We start from the raw sequence: 25,762 nt of genomic DNA, 5'->3' as shown, positions 1-25,762 counted from the left end.
AGCTGCTTAGCTGAAATTAAAATCTGGTTTTCATCAAATTTCTTTAAACTTAATAGTAGTAAAACGGAAATTCTGGTTTATCCTGGTATAGGTACAAAATCTATTGTGCCAAAAATCTGAGAGCTTCTCTGTGACTATTGACCAGTCCATAGTTTTTCTATCCACACAGGTTAAAGTAGCCTATAAATAAAATGTATTATTATTAAAGGAATAACACATAAGATATAAATGGTGATTTGCCATTTTATTTCACAAAGAATTTCAGTATGTACAAAATGATTGCACGATGCCTGAGTACAAGCAATTCTACAAAAGCAAGCAAATCTACATAAGCAATGTTCAAATGTTAAGAAGCAAAATTCATTTAATCCTCACAATGGAAAAGAATCTCCTGCTAAACTGGAGCGAGTCGCTCTTTTCATTGATCTGATCTTGGCTGCAAGTGACGCTCTCCCGGATCTTCCTGCGGTCTAATGTAGAAAGATTTCCCTTGAGTTTCAGCCAAGCAGAAATATGACGGTCACTGTAAAAACAAAGAGACATGAGGAAAGTGCAACAGTCGTTCTTGCCAGAATAACTCCACAGCAGAATCCACTATACCTGAGATCAGGGCAAACTCTCATCAGATTTACCAGCTCTAACTTTATACTGTCTGGATCCTGTAATTTCAGCAGTTCCGCTAATTTGGGAAGAATGTCTTTCAACCAATCCATGTTTGATCCCTGGAAATAATTAATTAATGAGGACGAGGAAAATTAGACAATGTCATGTTATAAAAGGGATCATTATATTTTTTATTAGGAAATCTGTGGTTTCTTCATATTAAACTTGTATTTTAACAAAAAGAAAAAAAAATACAAACTTAACCTTTATTTAGGATGTGTTTTTTTCTGCATGTGTACTTACAGCTGCAGTCAGGCATGTATGTATGCGTTCACTGTTTAAGCACAGTTCTGATGCTGCCATCTGTTGCTGATCTTTATTTGAAAGTTTGATCTTTTGCTTCATCATTTTCCGTACATATTCAGCAAGAAACTCCTTATGCATCCCACCCAGTAGCTCCTAGTCATCAAATCAATCAATCAATCAATCAACCAATCATGGACCAATTAAATATACAGCAAATAAAGAAGTCAATATTTTGGTTGGTCTGTATGTTTATACCTGGCAACACATTTTGTCCAGGTTGTTGAATTTCTGAATATGTCTCTCCAGCTTTGCAAGCAGCTCTTCACATACACCGTGACTATCCTTGAGCCAGTCGTAGGAACCCACCTTCCTGTACAAATCCTGCAGGAACAGATACATTTGATAAATTATTTATATATCATTTCCTCTCATATGAACTAGACAAGCAGTTAATAAACGGAAATCGTCCGGCTTGTTATACAACTGAAGAATGAAGACCCGACAGCCAACTGCTCACATGAATGTGTTCACTGCCAAGATAAACCAATGGGTTTTTGAAAACAATGAAAGTTCATTGTGTTGGTCTAGTAGTCTAAGGTCTGGTTCATTTAAAAGCCATTATTTTAATACATGTACTTAGAACCAGAGGTGTGAAAATATGAAGTTTAGCAGTGACATTTTTTGTTAAAATGTTTGGGGTCATGTGTTAAATTGATCAAAATGGCAGTACATGTATTTACATTTATAATGTTATAAAATATTTATATTACAAATACATACATATTTTGAACTTTCTATTAATCAAAGAATGAAAATTTAGCAGCATAACTGTTTTCAACATTGATAATAATAAGATTCTTGAGCAGCAAATCAGCATATTAGAATGATTTCTGAAGGATCATATGAAGGATCATTTAGTTTGCCCACATTATTGTTCTCATAACCTCATATTCATGTTTCAAACATAAGGTTGTGAGGATTTAAACACTGGATACTGTAGATTATAAGAAAATAATGTCCTGCTTTGTTGATAGGCTTTACTGCATTAATGTTCAAATGTTTGACAGAGCATTGGCAAAAATATATTTATTATTACAAAAGCTTTTTTTTTTCAGTACATAAAAGTGAAAGAAACAAAATATTGCTTTTACCTTAAGTTCCTTATGCATATTAGAAGTAAAGTAATGTTGGCTTCTTTCTGTCATGGTAGTCAATAAAGACAGACAATCTGTTTTGACTTCTTCTGGGAACAAATGTGCATTCTTTGTAATATAGTCCCTGCAGGGAAAAAATAAACTCTCCTTACAAATTCAAATATGATTATGTGATTAATATGATTACAAATTTAAATATGAAGTTAAATATGATATTTCAACTGAATATAAGCGACACCCACCTGCACTGTATGAGAAATGATAGGTTGACCATCAAAACAGCCTCAGTGTTGGTCTGCCTGCTTTTGATGACCTTTGCATGAAATATTTTATAACTGTAGGAATGGAAATTGAATTAATGAATCATCTGTGTAAAATATATAGAAGTACACAAATACAAGAGCAGGAAGGCTCAAAAAGAATGTTTTATTTATTTTTTTATTTTTATTTTTAGAAATAAATATAAAACAAATGACTCAGCTTATAGTTACTCACTCTTTCAGAAAATTGTTCATCTGGCAAGTGATATTCCTCGCTTTTGTCTCATCGCCTAGCATCTTTTGAGTATCCTCAACATGTCCATGAAAGCACTAGGAAAAAGCGGGGGGGAAAATATGTTCCTCCAAAAATCCATTATTTGATGAAGGGAAAGAATTGCTACTTTTTTTATCTTTTTCATTACCTGGATCACATCAATGGCCTGAAGACAGCAATACACCTGGTCCCTCAGTTGTGGAAGTGCTCCCTGCTTCCAGGCTGTTTCTTCTCTGTCCAGAATTTTGCGGAGGTGTGTGCTCACTTCCATCTAGTGAACAATAATGGATCAAATTAAAACTTAATCTTTTCATTTAAGGCATGATGAGATGTTAGGCTATTTTGCTTACATAAAATGCCCTTTTTCAGACTAGTAGAAAGAAAACATTTACTGTAAAACACACATTTAAATGTTTATACATATATACATATATATTTTATTACACTTCTAGATGTAGATTTCAATTACAACATATCTTTAAAGGCTCTACTTCTCCACTTTTGCACTTACATGAACCAAACAGTTTTATTATATTTGAATGAGAGGTTTGTTCATATGACATTCGCCTGATTAGTATAACATCTTATTCTGGAAAACATGGTGATTTTTCTAATATATGGACTGATAAAAAAGAGATTTCTGAAAAATTCCCTCTTTAAAAACATTTGACTTTGAAACAAGAAGAAGTATTTTGAACCTGGCTTTATCTAATGGAATTGTATGCAAATGTGTGCATTTTTAATTAGAGAATGCCTTGTTTGAGGATACCATTAGAAAACTTAATACAACATTGGGTAAACAATATCTATTAGTTAAAAATTGTGCCTTGTTCACTGGTGTCTTGCCTAGAAAACAGATGTGTTTAAAAACATTAAATGTATCATAAAGCATCAAACCTTCTTGCTGGTCAAAAACTGCTTTTCCAGTGGTGTAATCATGTCTTCAGGAAGCAGTGGATCAAGCTTTGTGTGGTCGATCACCTCTTTTATCTGTCTGACACTTAAAATACTGCGAACAAAGAAAGACCAAATATAAGTTTGCCTCAAAACCCAGAGAAAAAAAAACATTCGAAGGGATAGTTCACCCCAAAAATGAGCATTCTGTCATCATTTACTCACCTGACTTACCTGTCGTTCCAAACCTGACTCTCTTTCAAATGTTTTTGGCCAAACAATGAAAGTCAATGGAGTAAAAAAAAAAAAAAAAAAACACACAAAAAACACTGGACCCCATTGACATTCATTATGGAAAAAAATAGGCATTTTTCCAAAATATCTTCTCAGATTTTAAATAATCAACATGATAGTGAGTAAATGATGACAGAATATAAATGTGTGAGTGAACTATCCCTTTAAATCTCTATAGACCAAATGATCTGTATTTTAATAATGGTCTAATTTGTCTCCATTTCTATTTTAGCTATATTTTAGTATCTGATATAAAGTATACATAAATGAACTGAGATCTGCAAAAAGTCTCCAGAGATTTAAAAGAGAAATTTAGATATGTAGATAGATAGATAGATAGATAGATAGATAGATAGATAGATAGATAGATAGATAGATAGATAGATAGATAGATAGATAGATAGATGGATGTCATTTGCTTGTCTTACTTGGGGTACTCCTGGTTCACCCACTGCAGTAACAGAGCGCAGTCCTCATCACACAGTGTGTACTCCGCGACTTCTCTCAGCTTGGCACTGAAGGTGTTATGGTATAGTGTGGCATAAAACTGGCACACGTTCTCGTGTTCTGGGTAGCAGCTGCGCACCCACGTCACAACTTTCAGCAAGTCTTTTTTCAGTCGTTTTGCTTTTCTAGTGATCGATTGCTGCATGGAGGAATGCATCTCAACACTGGAGTCAAACTCTGCTTCTTCCATCCGCCTGTGAACAAGTCGCTCAAGCAGAGCCTCGTGGTTCTGTTTACACCGCATCGGCCTCCATGATGGGCGTCCCTTTTCTTGAAACGCTTCCCAGCGTGCGTCTTGCTCCTCCTCCTGCAGAACAGCGTGGACTGCATCTCTCAGTACCTCCTGCTCCTCATCACTCTGGAGGTCGAGGGAGTTTTCCAGTGTCCGCATCACCAACTCAACCAGGTCCTCGTAGTCTTTTGCTAGTCTAGACTCTGAATCTTCCTCTTCCTCCACCAGCTTCATCTTGGATCCGATCCCTTCCTGCTTCAACGCAAACAGACGGTCTTCTCGGATGATCAGTTGCTTCCCTGCGTCCACAAAGCGACATGCTTGTAGATTCTGCTTAAAAGTGGGGACATCTGTAGAGCACAGAAAAAGGATGCTTAAAAAGGACTGTTCTTTCAAGCAAGAATGCGTTTTATCCTTTTAAAAAGCATTCAAATGCATGATGTATAGAAAAAAAAGTAAGATTTCTGTAAATATCTAAGCAGAACACCAGCCTAGTTTTGAGATATGATCTTATTTGTCATGCACTTTAATAGCCTACTATAAGAAAAATGAATTGCTAAATTTAATATTTGTTTCCATCTGTTGAACTTCACACAATAAGTTAATCACAATAATTTATATCACAAGTGTGATTTTCTTAATTAGTAATTTAAGTAAGACTTTATTTTACAGTGTCCTTGTTACACGATACGCTACTAAATTGTGCTTTTCATGCAACTAGCCTAATATACCGTAAATATATTATTATTAGCTACTCATTATTACTCATTATCCTTAAATGTATAATTATAGCTACTATAACATGGGCACCTTAAAATAAAGTGTAACCGTAATTGAATAAAACTATATTACAACAGCACAATAATTTTACTTAAATAATAATACTTAAGTTTGTCCTTTTAGTGGTTTTAAATGATGTTCTACAGCTAAATCCATAATAAAATATCGGACAAAAATTCATGACAAAATCTTTAATGTTATTTTTTTTCCCTGTAAAATGTAGAATGTCAATGCAGATCTTTATAAACAAGATGACTGCGAATAACTCTACGAAATAAGATGGAATTTTGTAGGCTACATCCCATTACAACATGCTAAAATATGATTGTTTACTGAGCATCTGAGTATGAGCATCTAACTCTTCCTACCTGGAGTATCGTTCTTTTTGTAATTCCGTTTAAAAGGGTTTAGCTTTCCGAGCTTTTTTGCCATCTCTTCTGATGAAGAAAAAACAAATATCGTGATATCAGGTGCGCAAGAAAAAAACCCCCTGAATTTCAATTCTATCTTTTTTCATTCATCTAGAACTGTTTGTGGATATCGCCTAACGGACCCAGTTTTATAGTCAAGGCGCCGGTTGGGCGGAGCATCACAGTTTATCCGAAATGGGGAGCGCTTAAAGGGTAACTTGACTTCTGTATCAAGACAAGTTTGTTTATAGTAGGCTACAGTAAGAAAAATAAACAGATACAATAAGCAAGATAGAAATAAACAAAGACATCAGGGAGCTCGGTAAAAAAAATCTCAATAGGCTATTTGTTGCCTATAGTCTACCTTAATTCCTGAGATGTCCATTTTTCTTCTTGATTTTCTAGACTTTAAATCGTGATTTCAAATAGTTTATAATTATTTATAACAATAAAGTAACATGGACAGTATGCTACATTATAGGACTAGCCTATACATGATATCATGCTGTAAAAATATCCTGTTTCTAAAATCCAGCAGTTTTTTTTTTTTTTTTTTGCCAGATAGTCACCATAAAAATATTGTGACATTGTTTCAAGTTGTCAACGGCAATGTTATATTGGTACCTGATTATTATACAACTTATAACTGTATATTTAACTTAAATTAAGTTATATCCCAGGCTACTGGAACTAAAATGTAGCCTATGATAATCACCATAATAATATATGATAAATCAGAGTTCACCTAATAACAGCACACGTGCATCAACAGGGACAAAACATCATCTTGTGAGATTTTAATCAATGTTTCATATTTCACCAATTAGACTGTGTCAAAGTTTAAGTATATGGAATGTTTCTTTGCTGATATTATGGTTACCTGAGATGAATGAATGAAAATAAAAAGTCTATAGTCTTGACACCCTTAATTAAATTAAATAATTAAAATACTGGCACCTACAACCAATTTTTTTTTACAAATACAAATACCTTTCTCTTCTAATTTTAGTTTATCACATTGCAGTACTGAAAGTATTCTTGCTTCATTTGTAAGGATAAAAGTGCCTGCTATGTAAATGTGAAAAACTTCTTCTTTTATACATTTAACAGTGTTTTGATGGTGGGCAGGTTTCCTGTCATCTGTGTTCTCTTATAGCCCAAAACATTATCATATGATATTAGTATATTCTTGCAAGACCTTTTAGGATCAGCGAGCCTCATTACTGAACACATACACACATTTCCCTTTCTATCTTTATCCATGAAATCCACCAGATTTCATGATCCCCTTTCCTTCTGGTAATATCTGGAAGTCTGGAGCACTACTTTATAGGAAAATCCCAATGAAGGGAAAGCACACTCCACTTCTGACACTGTTCGCTTGCCTAAGCCAAAACAATGAGTAATTATGGACCGGAAAAAGTATTAATTAAATTCTTGACCTAGTATAATCTCTTCTGGCATGACTTTGACCTGGCTCGGACAGCTAAAAAACCCCAGTAACAATCTATCAACCAGAATTGTGACACGGTGTTAGGAAGGACGTATAGTGGGCTGATCTTGAGAAAAGAGATTTGCCATTATATTTCAAAAGTCCAAATAATGTTCATTATTGATGTTTTGTGCTGTAGGCTACTAGAGATGAGTGTTTCGAAACACCAACATTTTCATTCTCACATGCATCAGACAATATATGTGTGTTGCAAAACCTTTTAGTATGGTTTAGGAATGACTTTTATGTATTGCATGAAAATATCTTTTCTGTAACTATTAGTGAAAGCTACGGTGGCCAAGAGAGCTCAATGCGCTGCAACTGAAGAAAACACCCGCAAATTAAGAAAACAGCTTCATCAGTTTTACAACACACGTGCGCTCCAAATACTCACAACAGAACCAAAGACACATTTAAGTAAATTTCTCATGTTCATTTTTCATCTCTATTTTTGGTGTTTATTTTAAATGAGACAAATTCAGTGACACGTTCAGTATTGCACACTAGAAAAAAGGGAAGTAAAATAAGGAACTCAAGATATCTCAAAATTTAGTAAAGCCACAACATTTTTATATGGACATGTGAAACATATCTTGTGAAATGCAATTGGACATTAGTGTTACTTTAGCTGTATACTACACAGACCTGACCAAAAACAATTACTAGAATTCACTTTAAAAGTTAACATTTGGCCATTAAATAATTGACCATTTAAACGCCCTTGTGTTGTTCCAATCCCATGACATCCTTTCTTCTGTGGAGACATTTGAGGATTTTCCGCACAATAAAAGTGGATGGGGATCAGGTACAGATCTGGTCTTCATTCAAATTCACTGTAAAAAACAATCTTGGATATTCCTCTGTATGATTTATGGCAGCTTGTAGAATATTTCAAAACACCCTTTCTCTTTTTCCATGGGGGTGGAAAAAATAATATATCATGGTCTATTAAAACCGGATGGTTATGCAACTGCCTGGAAAAATATAAATATACACGTTTGACATGACTAGTCAAGCATAAGCATTCAACGTCTGTGTCTGTCTTTATGTGTCATGCTTCAATATAATATTCAAATGTTTATTGGCTACAAAATAAAGTAGTTGTCATGGTTTCAGCGTGGTCTTCTTCACCATCTTCTTTCTCGCTCTCCCTGGATTCAAATCACCAGCACCTGCTCCCAATTACACACCGATCAGGACTGTAAAAAAAAAAAAAAAAAAAAAAATCACCCTAGTTTAGACTCACTGTTTTCTGCAGAGCTGTTTTATAGCTTCATTCAACAATGTTATTGAACTGAATAGAATCAACATTGAATTGACTTATTTGAAAACTACAGGTATGTGTGTTGGAGCAGGGTTGAAACGAAACTCTACAGGGTTGTGGCCCTACAGGAACTGAGTTTTGCACCCCTGCCATCAGGTGACCCAGAGTAGACACATGCTTAAAACATGTTTTTTGGGAAGAAGTGGATGATTCTCTGACCTTTTCCTAGCTCAGAGAAGGAACTGCACCACATTCGCCCAATACATCAGCAATATTCTCTGACTGGGTGGTTCCTTTCTTTCTGGAGATGGAAGGGAACCACTCCACGATTGGCTCCACCGTGGTTTGTCATCCCTCTGGCTACACCAGGGGACCTCATCCCTTTTGGGCTCCACTTTGGTCTGTCGTCATCTTGGCTCCACCACAGACTTCCAGGCCTTTGGTAGCGCCTGGTCTCTCCATCCCATCAGCTCTCTATATTACACATCCCTCAGGCTCCACCGCTGTCCTCACTCCTACTGGCTCCGATTCAGTCTTCTGAGTCCCCAGCTCCACCTCGGATCGTTCGGATCAACCTTGGTCCTTTGCCAAGTTAAGCACTTTTTTTCAGACTACACCACTGGGTGAAACGGTGTAATGTGGATGTTTTTTCATTCAGGTGGGGTGAAATATTACGTGGATCCCTCCTCTTATGAAGACCCCAGTGAGGCAGTCAAAGAATTTGCACGAGAAATCGACCCTGCTCACCTTAAGATCGAAGAGGTCATTGGTGCTGGTTAGTACATGTGTGAAAGTTACTTTTTCAAAGTCAAAATAGCATTAACTTGACATACAGCATATAAATCAGATAAAACTAGCATTATGGATTCTATGGCTTTTATTAGTTTGGGTGATATGTTTAAATGTCAGTTTGAAATGGAACAATCTAAGTTGCACTGTTTCTTCATCCCTCCTGCATTGTCTTGGTCTCCACCTTAGTCCACCATCTGGGACTGTATAAAAACCCATCATGCTCACTCACTCAAGATCTGATATCGTCTATGTGGCCTTGTTGTTGTTTTCCTCCGTGTTCTCCTCATGGCTCTCCTTAATCTCATCGTTATGCTCCTTGTTCCTGGTTACTTCCACTGTACTTATGAAAGAACAAAGAACTTTCAAGTCTCTTCAATTATCATCTGTATATCTCACATTATTGTTCACTTACCTGCATTATCTGTGATTCACCATTCCCCCAACCCTGGTGATAAGTTCATCCCCATCTGCTTTCTCCATGACAGTAGTTCAATTAAAGTAGAAATCTACAACTTATCTCTAAACTGTAAATGAATGGAAAGTACACAGAATGAACATTTGATGCTAATATGGAAGTAAATAAAATAATGTATGTGAATTTTGCATATGAAATTAAACTAAAATATGTTAAATGAAACCAACTTTGTTTAGTTACACTGGTGCCATAGAAATATGCTTCTTGTCATGCTGATTAGGGTAGACGTAATTGTTTGATGACAAGTTGGATTGGTTATCTGATCGTGCTCCTCCCGAACTTTGTTCATAAAACATAATTTGTTGGTATACCCCCACAAGAAGAGCATGCCAAGCTCTCTGGATCTGTATTGTTCAAGAGAGGCCTGAACTACATCAAATCACAGTTCCAATTTTACTGAACGAAAAACAGACAGTGAATAGTTTCTAATCTGTTTGCATGATTCCTTAAACTTTTAAACACTGTAGAACGAAAATGTGCATTTTTGGTAATGTTATGTTCGTGTTTGTTAGTGTTAATGTACTAGCTTAACTTAGATAATAGGATTTCCGTATATGCTATAATATTTAATCTTAGTAGTTTTTCTTGAGGACAAACACCTATAAATCATACAAACATCTGTGGTGCTGCACTATGTTTAGTTTTCATTGACATTTAGATTCCACTCATGTGACCTAGATTCAGGGGATTTCCCTGTCCCTGCATGGTAGTCCTTATGGTATTCCTTTAAATCACATGATTTTTCTGTTGTAGTGTCCTGTCCATATAGAGAATTATACGGTGGCCGAGAGAGCTCAACACGCTGCAACTGAAGAAATCACATGCAAATAGAAAAACCGTCTGCAAATTAAGAAAATAGCTTCATCAGTTTTACAACACACGTGTGCTCCAAATACTCACAACACAACCAAATACAGAAAATCGAGGGAACGAGGGTCTGTTCATATAAACTTCCCACGTCCACTTCGCGAAGTGGAACGCACTTCAAAATGGCGGCAGGGATTCCTCTGAGGGGAAGTGCTTAGGGAAGTTCGCAAGTGATTGTCTAAAAGTGGACTGGAATGCAGCCATGGCACACAAGAGCCCCTGCTCACTGCAAAATCCCCACCTCAAGGGCTCTGTTTGGAATTTGCCCATAAGCATGTCCCAGCCGGGTTCGTCACTTGGGGTCCTCTGGAGACATTTCCGTTGTGGTCTGTACTATTTGCAGCGCGTTTCTGTATTTGGTTGTGTTGTGAACTTTTGCAGGACGTTTCTGTATTTGGCTGTGTTGTGAGTATTTGGAGCGCACGTGTGTTGTAAAACTGATTAAGATGTTTTCTTATTTTGCCGTTTTTTTTTGTATTTGCAGGTGTTTTTTTATCAGTTGCAGCGCGCTAAGCTCTCTCGGCCACCGTAGAATAATTATACGAAGTTAAATAACCTTAAAATCCATCATTTAGTCCATGTTACCATCATGCATCTGTTAGCTGCTGGGTTTATTTCGCACATCAATGGGCACATGAGTGCACTGTAAATTATTTTATTCACTCCAAACTCATATAAAACAGCACTAAGGACAGCATGGTGTGACACAATGGCTGGTGTTTTATGTTAATGGTCATGGTAAATGGAAGAGCATTCTCTAATGGAAAAAAATGAGGAAGAGAAAGTTAAAAATGAATAATTCCTCAAACATTGAGGAGACTTTCAAACAGTGGTTCTGTTGGTTAAGTTTTGGTTTAAAAAACAAAAACAAAAGCGTTGATGCATCAACATTTCGAATGAATGAAATTAAAGTAAAGCTCGGTCATTGAATCGAAAGGCCTCTTGATTCATCAATGCTGCAAGACTTTGCCGAGGTCAATTGAAGTTTCAAGTTTTGTTTTTAAATGTTTGTGAAACTTATCAACAGATTAGACAAGAAACAGAAAGATAAATAGAAACTAATTGAAGTATTTGTTGAAACTACTCTGATCTGAACTGCCTCATTTTCTGTCCATTATATTTATGGACTCAGTTGGAGTACAGAAGCCTTTAGCAGGCCAAAGCCACAAGAAAAAGGAATAGAAGAGACTTCCCTTTTCAAATAAAAAGTGTTTACCATATTACTGACTGGAGAAACTCTCCGTCCAGTGGTCCATGTCAATATGTGAGCTGTAGAGTCCCTGACGTCTGGTTATCTTCCTTTCTATTAACATATCCTCTTTTGTCAAAACAGTGTTTTTCAAAATATATATATTTTTTTAAATATTTAAAAAGCATGTCAGGGCCTTTTATCATTTAGCACTACCCACCAGACATTTCATTTTCGAACTGTCATGATTCAACCAACGTTTTAAGATTACTAGCCTACTTGTTTAAAGCCACAGTCCCGATTTACAAAGTGATATCTCATCTTGATAGCTGACACTCTAAGGTTGTCTTTTTGCAGGAGACACATCTATCACATTAAGTTGAGGATAAAAAGAGTCTGGCAAACTTTTCAGACCGTGCCAGAGAATGTCTAATAGAGAGCCTAAGTCCCTACCCTTCCGGTTGACCACCATGGGACCTTATTTCGGAAAAATATTGTATGGTAGTCAATGGCAAGAGACAACAAATATTTTGATCTCGTTTGAATTGTGCCCTGAATTACACATATGATGTTTGTCAATTTAAAAGATACATTTTAAAGTCAAGAAGGTCGAAGTTTGATGTAAAACTGATGAGGTATAAGACTGTGAAAATACGTAATTAAAAAGACTACAAACCGAAAAGGCACACATGTGATGTCATACCTTTTCACCCAATGAATGAAGCTAACTTTACTGAAGCTAACGTCTGTCATTTGTTCTATAGTCTTACGTTATAATCGTAACGTTACGCCGTGATGCTTGAGTGTTTTGTACCAGTTCTTCCTCATGGGGGGCTTACCCACCCCTGGCGCCGGCCTCTGTTGGTATACTGAGGGGATATGGGCCTGTGGCCATCCTTACTAGCCTTTCCACCCATACTACCCCATGGCTGGCCCTTTTTCCGGGCAGAAACAAACACATCAGCCAGTGTGGCAGCTTCAGCAGCAGATTTCGGCTGTTTTACCTTGCGGTTGAATCCATTTTACATACAGCTCTTTAAGCCTCACATACAGCTCCTTGGGGCTTTCCTCAGGTTGCACATAGAGATATCTGAACCTCTGCCTGTAGGTCTCAGGGTTAATATCATATTTTTTCAGGATTGCTGTTTTCACTATATCATATTCGTGAGCATCATCTACATCCATATGCACATAGGCTCCTCTGGCCTTACCCGTCAGCAATGGGAGGAGACGAAAAACCCAGTCCACTTTTGGCCACCGACATGCCACTGCAATTCTCTCAAAGGTAATTCAAGAAAAATTTTCAACATCATAATTTTCTGTAAATTTTTCCAGTCTAGACTCATGAAAAGATCGAGACTGACCTGCTGCAGACATAGTGGGATGGATCGACTCTATAGAGGGTGAGGCTTGGGCCTTTGGATGAACCACATTCAAATCATAGTCCTCAGAAGGATCTGGTACTGTGGAAGCAGGCCCTCGTACTGGGGATGTGCGAACCTCTACCTCCTGCTGCAGAAGGCGAAACTGATGCTGTAGTGCTTTGAACTGGTACTCCTGGTGGTTAGCTTCCTCTCTCAATTTTGCTTCCCTGGTCTCCTGTTGACCCATAAATGACCGCATGATCCCAGCCAGATCACTCAGCATTGGCTCTCTGCCATCTTAATCCTCACCTCCTGTTGCTCCCTTTAGTGCTTCACCTTCCATTGCGTCCTCACCTACCACCCGGTGTTCTTTCTCTATATTGGTTGACTCGGTCTTCTTATCCCCTGTCTGGCCGCCTCTTGTCACTCTCCCTCCTCGCATGCTTCAACAAAAAAAAGAAAGAAAAAAGAAAAAAACAACAACCTTGCACTCCTCAACTGAATAGTCCCACCGCTGCCACCATATGTCAGGGACCAAGCAGTTAAGCAAGAGGAGTCACAAGGGAAGTTCAAAAAGTACGGATTTTTATTTCCCAACAATCATGATAACAAAAATAAAGATAAAGTTTTGGGCCCAAAAAAAAGGGTCAAATACACAGACGATAACCGAAGCTCTGAACATAAAAGACTCAAAACAAAAAATACAACTGTCCTCCTACAAAAGAAACAACAAGGACTTATACATTGGCTGATCAGACCAATTTTGACCCACAGGGAAAGACTAACAACAACACTACTACATAAGCTACAAATAACAGCTAAATCTACCTAAAATTTATTCCAAAAAGAATGTACTTTTACTTAACCTTAACTCAACAAAAGTCCTTAGATACTTTGGGGTTTAGATTTATACCATATTAAGTAGAGAATTAACTTTACATTCATAAAGAATGAAACTTTATTGGTGGGGATTTCAACCCCTGCCTAAAAGGGCCTTGCACTACACTCGTTCCGTTGACTTCCATTCATATGCATGCAAAAACGTGAGACTGAAAACGCAAGCTAATGCAAAGAGTTTTGTATTTTGCTGCATTCCAAGTTGCGTGAACTCTGACCTGCGAATTTGCATCACGTGAAGACGTGTGACCTGTAGAAGATCGATACGTGCACGGCATGACCTCTTGATTGAATTAACATTTACATTTTCAATGTATAACTATTTGTTATGTTGAATGCATATTCATAAAATAGACGCTGTAGAGTGTGACGTCATATCATTGCAGTGTCAGAAGAAATTTTGTGTGCTCAAAGTGTAGTGTGACCATGGCATGTTTACCATCTTCTGGTAAATGGCATGTCCAAAATAACTTCCCCTCCCTCTTACAGCGACATCTCTTCTCTTCTCTGATGATGTGTACTGGCAAGAGGGTGGGGCAACCTGTCACTCACATGACATCACAGCAATAGCAAACCACAACCATCCAATCAATTCCGATGGACAAAATCAAGTCCCGCCCTACATTTTTTCTTGTTTGAGAAGCTGTTTCACTCAGATATATAAATAATAATAATAATAATTCATTACATTTACATAGCGCTTTTCTGGACACTCAAAGCGCTTTACATAGAAGGGGGGAATCTCCTCAACCACCACCAATGTGCAGCATCCACCTGGATGATGCGACGGCAGCCATATTGCGCCAGAACGCCCACCACACACCAGCTTACTGGTGGAGAGGAGACAGTGATGAAGCCAATTAGTATATATAGGAGGATGATTAGGAGGCCATGATGGACAGAGGCCACTGGGCAAATTTGGCCAGGATGCCGGGGTTACACCCCTACTCTTTCGAAAGACATCCTGGGATTTTCCAGAGAGTCAGGACCTCGGTTTAACGTCTCATCCGAAGGACGGCATGTCACAACATATGCCATATTCCATATGTCACAACAGGAAGACTATCCCAACTTCTGTTTCATGCTGACTTTAACCCGCATCTGCAATGGAGAGAGAAGAAATTAAATCGCTTGTAGCTCTTTGTGTCACTCACAATCTCAGTCACCTCAGCACACTACACTTCCCATAATCCTCTCTGACCATCACCTGCACTCTATCCTCTATCATCCACACCTGCTATCATTCACCTTCATCAACTCCACTCCGTATAATCCTGCTTCACACATTGGTCTTGGTATTCTACACTGAACACGTACCTGACTATTACCTATGGATTGAACTATCCAGTCCTTTGTCTTCTGTGTATCATCATTGTCTACTAGTCTTCAGTCCACCGGCCACTTCTCATATCTACCTGCTACAGGTAAGACTTATCATTCACATGCCAGTATCACCTGTGTTATTTAATAAACTCTATTCAAATTTGACCTTTGTAGCCATTCTTCTGTTCCATGGCAGTGTGGATGTGTCAGCTGAACAGTGCAGTGAAATATAGCAGGAGCATCATATTTCAGGTTTTGCAGAAATGTAAGCAGGGTATTTCCATTGAGCCCCGATGCAACTTGCATCGCATGAAAGTGTTTGTTTTTGGGTAAAAGGAGAATGGGCCTGTTTGGTCATTGATTCAATGCTGATAAATTAAAGTGGTGCAATTAAAAATACTACTGTAAAAATCAAGGCTTATCTTTTTAGTCCTTAAGAAGAACAATTAGGTCCAAGCAATTTACAAATAATCTCTTCAAATATTAGATGCAATCAATTTCAAAACACTTGAAATCTATACAGGCCAGATCCTCTGCATAGATCCAGCCAGAGTATCAGGAACATTCCAGGAAAACATCTGTGGATTACAGGAAAACCCTGCCCCAGTCACTAAAACTCATGAGTCACCGATTCAGGAAAATAGGCAGTAGGTGCCAAAGACCGGAAGGAAGATCAAGCCCATTTGAGTGAATGTGTTTAGACTTCCTCTGCCAGTAAGTGACTCCAGGATCTGCTCTGATTGTAATATATAATAGAAAATCCCCCTCAAGAGGGAGAGAGAGGTGCATCTTCCTAAAAAATGCGATAATTTTTCTCAGAGTAATCATAACCCTAATTTCAACTAGTCATACAAAGCGTTTCAACAATATATATTACAACAATCTTAAAAAAAAAGATGCTTTCATTTGTTACATTTTCTCAGTAACTGAAATTAACTCCAGAGAGACACAATGAAACAGTATTTCTAATGTACATTCTAATGCATGTACAATGTTCTAATACATCAGGCTCTTGATTAAAGTGAAATTTTGAAACCACAAACGGTAAAAAACAACAACCTGTGAAATGAATAACTCCACAAGAAAGAATGGAAGAGCTGTGTATGTTGCGTGAAGTTTTTGGAAAATGCAACCAGAATCTTTCTGACATGTAGTTTTGAGAGCAGAAACACACACGCACACAGACACACAGACACACAGACACACACACTTACTTTAATCTGGTTTTTAAGTCATTCCATTATACTTTATTCTGGATTTCCCCCCAAAAAAACTGATTTAAAAAAAATACTGTACACACTATTAAAATCAAGGGTTTGGAAAAAGTTCTCAAGAGTATCACAAACATATAACAAATGAATGTCATTATCCATTAATGACCTAATTTAATATTTACTAAGCAAAGCTCTCCAAAATGATTTAATTTTAAAAAAGTTTTTTTAAAAAGTAATGAAGGTATAGTGAAGCTCTTACCTGAAATATATTCTGAGTGTCTTCAAAGACTGTGAAGCCATGATCAATCATCCTGCTTCTTTAACCTGAGCCAGGTAAAATACTTTCACTTTTATTTGCTTTGTTGTGTAGGCTATTTCTATTTTCTTTAGGCAGTGGGCAGACTGGGGCATGTTGACACAATGGAAACCTGCCATAAACCGCCTATACTTTCAGCAAAAAGTAAATATTAAGAAACACAAAACCCTTCAATAAAAAGCTAAAATATAAAATTACTGTTTAGGCCAACAGAAATAGTAATTAATAAACTGTATAAATTTACATATTAAATGGAAGTGATAACTTTGCCCCAGTATCCAGTAAATTGGATACGCAATACATTGTACCCAAAATATGAACTTTTTGAAGCATCAAAGTGGTAGTTGCGTAGCTGTCAATAGAGGGACAGAAATCTCTCAGATTTTATCAAAAGATCTTTATGTTCTGAAGATGAACAAAAGTCATATGGGTTTGGTATGACATCAGGGTGAGTAGTAATTAATGACAGAATTGTATTTTTTTGGGTGAACTATCCCTTTAAAGGATAATTCCGGTATTTAACACCTTGAGTCTATATTGTAGTTTGTTTTGGATGAACAAGAGTGGTGGACAACATTTTTTTGACAATGGTTCCTCTCTCGAGTTTTTGATTATAAAAGAATTGGCCATGGACCCATTTAACATTGGAGTCAATGGGCATGTCCGAAAATGTCTTTAAAACAACCTTTAACATTAGTTTTCAAAACTGTGCAACTCACCGAGTGATTAGTGATGTTAGTTGATGTTCCAGAAACAAAAAGTGTTGCGAAATACAGTTTCTGTCGTGTTTTATTCGTCATTTTGTAAAATCCCATTGAATTCTGTTGAAGGACTGAGTGCTCGTTAATATAAATGCGCTACCGGAAACGGAAAGGGGGCTGTTTACATTTGGTAGATGTAGTCTTTTTGCTCGCTTCCGTTTCTCATAAGGCTAGCGAGCAGAGCAACTGTGCTCCGGGAGAGTAAGCGAATTAAACAAACAAAACCTTGAAAATATTGAAAGACGTGACCACTGACCAGTGCAATATGAAGTTGAACTCGACTGTGACCGTGAGTGTCCCGCGAGACATAAACATCGGTTATCGCCATCAAGTGGTCGGGAGTGTGCTAACGCTTCAGATTCAAATATTGAGCGGAAGTTACACAGTTGTGAAGTGTCTGAAAAAATAGTTCCACTATAGCAAAATAAACGGATTGGAATCATATATTGCGACGATATATTGTTTATAATCATCAACGAACACCACTAACCACTCGGTGAGTTTAACAGTTTTGTAAACGAACATTATTGGCTGTTTTAATGACATTTTCGGACATGCACATTGACTCCAATGTTAAATGGGTCCATGGCCAATTCTATCATAGTCAAAAACTCGAGAGAGGAACCATTGTCAAAAAAATGTTGTCCACCACTCTTGTTCATCCAAAACAAACTCCAATATAGACTCAAGGTGTTAAATACCGGAATTATCCTTTAAGGAAGAACTGTGTAATATAAGGTAACTACATTTAGGTTTAGGGGTAGGTTCAGGATTAGTTCCGAATTGGGCTAGTTTTGATTGGCCACTGGGCTAGTATTGCTGCACAGACCTGGCAAGTGACAGTCAAACTGGCATAGACTGTTGCTGGATAAAGGCAACAGCCCTGCTGCAGCACATTAAAAAGGAGAAGCACCTTAACCAGACACCATTTGAACCACTAGAGGTTATGGCTTATCCAGCAAAGAAGATACAGTATTAGATTGCAGTCAGGGTGTCGAATGTCAAGTACCCTGCCAGAGATTCCTTCAGTGCTTGTGTTGGGTTAGAGAGGATGAACCTAAATGCCATGTGGAAAATCCCTTCATTCAAGATGACAGAGGGGGAACAACATTTCTTTTCATTGTGAGCCTTCAAAAACAATTAGGCATAAGTAAAAAAGTTAACTATAATATAATGCAATATTACGAATAGATATATGTACATATAACAATACATACATATAACGTGTACAATACATACGTTACAGAACCTTAGTTTTGTTTTAGAGTTTTCTACAATACCTTTACATGCATCTCCAGGCTGCACTCGACTAAATATTCTTCTAGTCGAGTCGACTAGTAGACATTCATTTAGGACAATACAACAACAATATTTGTTAAATATTGTTCATTTAACAACAATACATATGTACAATAGGGCCTACATATAACTTTTCTTTTGATAGGCTGTCAATGGAGAAAGATCCAAAATGTGTAGATACCAGCAGGGGAAACCATGTTAACCAGCCACAACCCGACCTCATGGTATTTTTGTGTTTCATCATTTCAGAATATTTTTTGCATGTTTCATCATTTGGTTATTTCTGTTGTTTCAGCATAGCAGAATAGTTTCACATATCATTTTATGCTGTGTACTGTTCTTGGGGTCATGTCTCTCTGGAGTTTAAAAAAGTTGCTGATGTTATTTTTGTTCGTATAGATCAGCATAATAGCATGTGGGTTATTTTCTTTAGGTTGACATGGTATCCGACTTCGGTCTGTTTATAAGAGAGCAGAGAGACTGTGGCCGAGCAGTTAAAGAAACTCCTGGAACAGATGATATAAAACGTACTCGGTTACTAACGTAACCTCGGTTCTCTCTAGGAGAGGGAACGAGTACTGCGTCGAAGAACGCTACGGGAAAGATATTTCTTTGTCGAGATTGAAGCCAAAAATTAATCCTTAATTTTGTAATATTGTAAAACGCTTTTCTGAAGCATACAACCTAGGCGGAGCAATACAGCTCACCCATTGGCTGCTCTGCCAGAAAAGCACAGCCTATGCGAGGCCAGGACGCTGACCAATGAGGACGCTTCGCGCCCTTCTGCGTCACCTCCCGCCCAAACAGGCGTGGCCTAGGCCTATAAATACGAGCATAGCTGTCTAACACGCCGATTTTCGTCAATGAAGCGACGCAGCGTGGACACGCACGGCATGAGACGCAGTACTCGTTCCCTCTCCTAGAGAGAACCGAGGTTACGTTAGTAACCGAGTACGTTCTCTTACGTAGAGTTCTCTCGTACTGCGTCGAAGAACGCTACGGGAACCCTATGCAAACCGCCGTGCGTGTTCTTGGATCGACACAGACACCTAAGGGCGCGCGCGCCCTGGTATACAAGCGCCTACCCCAAGAAGTATAGGGAGAGCGGCTAAATAGCATCATCCCTTATAGTAGTGCCTCTTAAGGCATAATAGCATATATATGTAAATATAGATATATATGAAGGGTAATAGCATGCTCATGGGACACATTGACAGTGAGTGATGCTTAAACATTGAAGTGACCTGGGCCGCAGCGCGGGGCAGGAACACTTATACATATTAGGCATTGAAGTGACCTGGGCCGCAGCGCGGGGCAGGAGCACTTGTACATATTACCATTGAAGTGACCTGGGCCGCAGCGCGGGGCAGGAACACTTATACATAGTCTTCTAGACCGAGAGCAGTTTAGCCTGCAACGCAGGAACCTCTAGGTTACAGAACCTAATAAATGTAGACGGGGAGGCCCAGCCTGCCGCCATACAGATATCATGTAACGAGATTCCGCTATACCAAGCCCATGAAGAGGCCATGCCTCTCGTGGAATGTGCTCTGATGCCCAAAGGGCATTACAAGCCTCTAGATGCGTAGGCTAGCGCAATGGCGTCCACTACCCATCGAGATAGACTCTGTTTCGTTGCGGCTCGTCCCTTGGAGCGCCCGCTGAACGAAACGAAGAGCTGCTCCGTCTGTCGAAAAACAGCGGAGCGGGACACGTAAGCTCTTAATGCCCTGACCGGGCAAAGGGAGCTATTTCCGTCCTCTGAGGCCGGCATGGCCGACAGGGAGATGACCTGAGCCCTGAACGGTGTGTTGAGGGACTTAGGCACGTACCCATGCTTCGGTTTCAATACGACTATAGAGTCGTTTGGCCCGAACTCCATACAAGAAGCTCTCACTGAGAGCGCTTGCAAGTCTCCCACACGCTTCACTGAAGCGAGAGCCAAAAGAAACACGGTCTTGAGAGACAGGTGTTTCATGTCAACTGAGTGAATAGGCTCGAAAGGGGCCCCTTTCAAAGCGTTCAACACTGTAGAAAGGTCCCAAACGGGGACTGAAGGAGGCCTTGGAGGGTTTAACCTCCTGGCGCCTCTCAGGAAGCGGACCACCAGGTCGTTCCTGCCTAGTGAACGGCCAAGCGTTGGATTAACGAACGCTGATATGGCAGCCACATAGACTTTGAGCGTGGATGGGGTTCTTCCCTTATCCAATAGCTCTTGCAAGAAGGAGAGAATCTCCGGTTCTCCACACTGAAGTGGTGACAGACCTTGATCTGAACACCATCCAGAGAACACCGACCATTTGGAAGCGTAGAGCCGTCTAGTAGACGGAGCCCTAGCTTGTTCGATCGTGTCTAACACTCCTCTTGGGAGGTTAGCGGGTACCCGTTTATGGCCCATACGTGTAGGGACCAAAGCTCGGGGTGAGGATGCAGAATCGAGCCCTTGGCCTGTGAGAGGAGGTCTCTCCTCACTGGAATCGGCCACGGGGCAGTACTTTTCAGTCGCATCAAAGCTGGGAACCAGGTCTGATTCGTCCAGAATGGAGCAACTAGCAGTACTGAGCATCCGCTCTCCTTGATACGCTCCAGCACTTGAGGCAGGAGTGAGACAGGAGGAAAAGCATAGAGCGGGCGGCGGGGCCAGACTCTGGCCAGCGCGTTCGCGCTCTTCGAAAAGAATTCTGGGCAATGAGCGTTTTCCTGGTTTGCAAACAGGTCTATTTCCGCTCTGCCGAACGTTTTCCACAGCAGACGCACTGTCTGTGTGTGTAGGGACCACTCTCCCGTAGGAACGTTGTTCCGTGAGAGTCTGTCCGGGCCTACGTTCAAGTGACCTGGCACGTGCATTGCTCTTAACGAGCGCAGGTTGTGCTGGGCCCACACCAGTATGCGTTCCGCTAACCTGAATAGGTTCCGGGATCTCACGCCACCCTGGCGGTTTATGTAGGCTACTACCGACATGTTGTCCGAGCGGACCAGGACGTGGTGTCCTTTTATCCGGGGACAGAAGCGCCTCAGCGCAAAGTCCACTGCCATCATTTCCAGGCAGTTTATGTGCGGTAGTTCGGCTCGCTCTGACCACTGGCCAAAGAGCGGACTGCCGTCGAGCAGTGCTCCCCAGCCTGAGGTGGACGCGTCCGTGGACACCACCTTCAGGCTCGAGGAAGTCCCCAGGCTTACACCTGACCGGTACCAGTCTGACGCTCTCCATGGTGTCAGGGCTGAAATGCATTCCTGAGTGACCTTGAGGCGATAACGACCGTGTAACCATGCTCGGCGCGGTACGCGCGCTCTCAACCAGAACTGTAGTGGGCGCATGCGCAGCAGGCCCAACTGCAGCACTGTTGAGGCTGAGGCCATGAGGCCCAGCATTTTCTGAAATCTCCTGAGTGGCACTATGTGGCCGCTGAGGAAGGATTTCGCCATTGCAGGGTATTTTGCCTGCGCTGTGATGACAGCTGTGCTGTCATAGACAGTGAGTTCAGATCCAGTCCTAAAAAGGAGATCCTTTGACTGGGAAACAGTGAACTTTTCTCCCAATTGACTCTCAGACCTAAGCACTCGAGGTGATCGAGAATTAGGGTCTTGTGGCGGATGCGTTCTGAAGGTGATTGAGCTAGAATCAGCCAATCGTCCAAATAATTCAGAATTCGAATGCCGCGGAGTCTCAGGGGTGCCAGCGCCGCGTCCATGCACACTGTAAATGTACGAGGTGCTAGAGACAGGCCGAATGGCAGGACTGTGTACTGATATGCCTGGCCCCCGAAGGCGAATCTCAAAAATCGCCTGTGACGTGACGCAATTTGTATGAAAATACGCGTCTTTCAGATCTATTGCCATAAACCAGTCTCCTCGGCGAATCTGCGCGAGGATAGCTCTGGTCGTGAGCATTCTGAACTTTCGCTTTGTCAGCGCTTTGTTCAGATGCCTGAGATCTAAAATGGGTCTGAGACCCCCGTCTTTTTTCGGTTCCAGAAAATATCTGCTGTACAGACCCCCTTCGCTCTGAGCTTGAGATAAAGGCTCTATGGCCCCTTTGCTCAATAGCTTCGCTATTTCGGCTCGAAGTAGATGTGCTACTTCTGTTTTCACCGTAGTTTCGACTTTCTCCGTGAAACGGGGAGGGCGTCGATGAAACTGTAGCGAATAGCCTCTTTTTATAGTCTCTAGCACCCATTCTGAGACCCCGGGAAGTCATTCCCATGTATCTGCACGTGTGACTAGGGGTTGAATGTAATCTGGGCCCTGGTCGCGAAATGGCGGCGACACGAGAGCAACCGTGTGCTGTGACATGGACGCCGTGGCGTGTGAGGCGGGGGGCATGTTTAACACAGTATGCATCCCGCGCGCGCGCTCAGCTCTCTGTGTCGAGAGAGAGCGCGCGGGACGAGTCCCGTAGGGCTCGTGATGTTTGTGAATAAACGTGGGCGCTTGGTGGCGGGCACATTTATAACACCGGGAACACTGTTTTTGTGTACTGACTGACCGTTCGTTAGTTTCGTTTTTACAGAAAACCGCGGAACGTGCAGTGTGTAGTGGTTGTGGGCACTTGGCAGTGGGTCACGCTCACTACATGTAAAACACAATCGGCATGAGCCGATTTTATGTGTGCAGACCCTGTGTTGTTCAGGGCTGTGCTTGCACGGGTTGAAAAACCGGGCTCTGGTCGCGAAATGGCGGCGACACGAGAGCAGTCGTGTGCTGTAACATGGGCGCCATTGCAGCGTGATGCGGGGGCGCGCTTAATCGAGCGGGCAGCCCGCGCGCGCTCTCAGCTCTCTCAGCTGAAAGAGGGAGCGCGCGGTGCGAGCCCCGTACGGCTCGGCATGTTTGAGAATAAATGTGGGTGCGTGAACGCGGGTACATTTATAGCACTGGGAAGTACTGTCTATTAGAACTGACTGACCGTGCATAGGTTTCGTTTCATAGAAACCGTGTGACATGTAGCTTGTAGTGATTGTGGGCGCTTGAAAACGGGCACGCTCACTACATATAATGCACAATCGAAATGAGTCGATTTATGTGTGCAAGCCCTGTATTGTGCGGGGCTGTGCTTGTGTGTACAGATGGGCACTGGGTCGTGGGCATACAGTTACACACATTACATCATCGGCCATGGCCGGGACACCGTGTAGCACAGAGAGTACTGTCTATCAGAACCGACTGACCGTACATTCGTTTCGTTTTTACAGAAACCACGGGACATGCAGTGTGTAGTGATTGTGGGCACTGAAAAGCGGGCACGTTCACTAGCTTACATGTGAAGCACAACCGACACGAGTCGATTTCATGTGTGCAAGCCCTGTATTGTGTAGGGCTGTGCTTGTGTGTACGAATGGGCACTAGGTCGTGGGCATTACGGATACACACATTACACCATCGGCCGTGGCCGGGACACCAGTAAATACATTTTCAGATTTACCTGGGGCGTCGTGAAAACGGCGTCTGTGTGCAGGCAAACGGGCATTGATGCCGATTTGGTGACTGCAAAATACACTGGCACGGTCGCGAATGTTGGGACTGTGCGAGCGAGACATTTTAGTGAAATCCGGCCGCGGCGGGATTTTAACACTGTAGCTTTCCTCGAAGCAGAAATGCGCATCCTGGCTGAAAACGGGGCTTTCCGGGACTCCGCGATTTCTTCGTGAATTCAGGAAGAAAAAGGCGCGGGTCGTGAGGACGGTAACGTACGTTCCTCTGCAGAAAAGCAGCCATCCAGCCGGTAAGCGCATCGATGCTGGTCTTTCTCCGTCGACGCTCACGAGCGGCGGGGGAGGGGAGATCCTCGGAGCTCGCCCATCCCTCGCTACCCGAAGCGAGGAGAGAACAGCAGTCGTCCTTCACAGACACGGCTTCATCTTCCTCATCCATGACGGACGCGGCGGCACACAGCGGCCCTTGTCCGTCGGTCAGAGAGTCCAGCGAAGCGGGCGGAGGAGCTAGCGGCAGCAGCGGCGAGCACCTCGTGGTGAAGGGAGGTTCCGGGCTCCGCTGAGCACGGCGCTTTTCACGGCGCGGCACTACAGCGGGCGGAAAAGGGTGCAGCTTCAGTAAATGAACGCCAGGCGAGTCCGCAGAGTCACCGTAGGCATCAAATTACAGCGATGGCAGCCGCCATCGACGAGAGCTGAAGCTGCGTGATACTCACAGGCAGGAAACACAGCACGTGGTCCCTGTCGCTGAGCGGGGCTCTACACGAGCCACAGGAGGTGCGAGACATCTTGAAAAAGACGCTCGGCTCTTTTAGTGTGGAAAAACTGTGTGACGCGACGGCGAACACACACACAAAACACACACACATAATGTAAAGGATATTCCACGCCGGAGAAGCGCAGCAGGGAACGGCGGCTGAAGGCGGCGATGACCAGCGGCTTCAGGTAAGAGGCGCGTCCTGCTGAGGTGCTTGTATCCAAACGGCTGTGGTGGCTCGAATCCAATCCAACGATGCGTGCAGCTTCGTGAATTTAAGAAAATCGGCGTGTTAGACAGCTATGCTCGTATTTATAGGCCTAGGCCACGCCTGTTTGGGCGGGAGGTGACGCAGAAGGGCGCGAAGCGTCCTCATTGGTCAGCGTCCTGGCCTCGCATAGGCTGTGCTTTTCTGGCAGAGCAGCCAATGGGTGAGCTGTATTGCTCCGCCTAGGTTGTATGCTTCAGAAAAGCGTTTTACAATATTACAAAATTAAGGATTAATTTTTGGCTTCAATCTCGACAAAGAAATATCTTTCCCGTAGCGTTCTTCGACGCAGTACGAGAGAACTCTACGTAAGAGAACTGAAATAACATTATGCCCTG

General features: G+C 41.3%; 1 protein-coding gene across 1 annotated transcript; it reads right to left on the bottom strand.

Moving 5' to 3' along the window:
• Window positions 1–226: 226 nt before the first annotated feature.
• On the bottom strand, window positions 227–5,839 carry tnfaip2b (tumor necrosis factor, alpha-induced protein 2b). The gene is made up of 11 exons (XM_079634453.1): window positions 5,673–5,839; window positions 4,214–4,874; window positions 3,495–3,606; window positions 2,746–2,868; window positions 2,559–2,653; window positions 2,306–2,398; window positions 2,061–2,187; window positions 1,165–1,290; window positions 907–1,062; window positions 601–722; window positions 227–523 (listed from the first exon to the last, which is right to left on the bottom strand). Exons 1-11 carry the CDS (start codon window positions 5,734–5,736, stop codon window positions 361–363), a joined length of 1,842 nt encoding a protein of 613 aa, XP_079490579.1. The 5' UTR covers window positions 5,737–5,839; the 3' UTR covers window positions 227–360.
• Between the last annotated feature and the right edge of the window lie 19,923 nt (window positions 5,840–25,762).

This window comes from Phoxinus phoxinus (assembly GCF_949152265.1).
Source record: "Phoxinus phoxinus genome assembly, chromosome: 14".
NCBI lineage: Eukaryota > Metazoa > Chordata > Actinopteri > Cypriniformes > Leuciscidae > Phoxinus > Phoxinus phoxinus.
This window is presented reverse-complemented; position numbering and strand designations above follow the sequence as displayed.

Bases quoted from the DNA above. Each gene is read 5' to 3' on its own strand.
- tnfaip2b (XM_079634453.1), bottom strand. From the start codon at position 5,736: ATGGCAAAAAAGCTCGGAAAGCTAAACCCTTTTAAACGGAATTACAAA. The intron at 3,607-4,213 runs GTAAGACAAGCA...CTTTGTTCGCAG, and splicing joins GTGAACCAGGAGTACCCCAA to TATTTTAAGTGTCAGACAGA. The intron at 2,654-2,745 runs GTAATGAAAAAG...GCTTTTTCCTAG, and splicing joins AGGCCATTGATGTGATCCAG to TGCTTTCATGGACATGTTGA.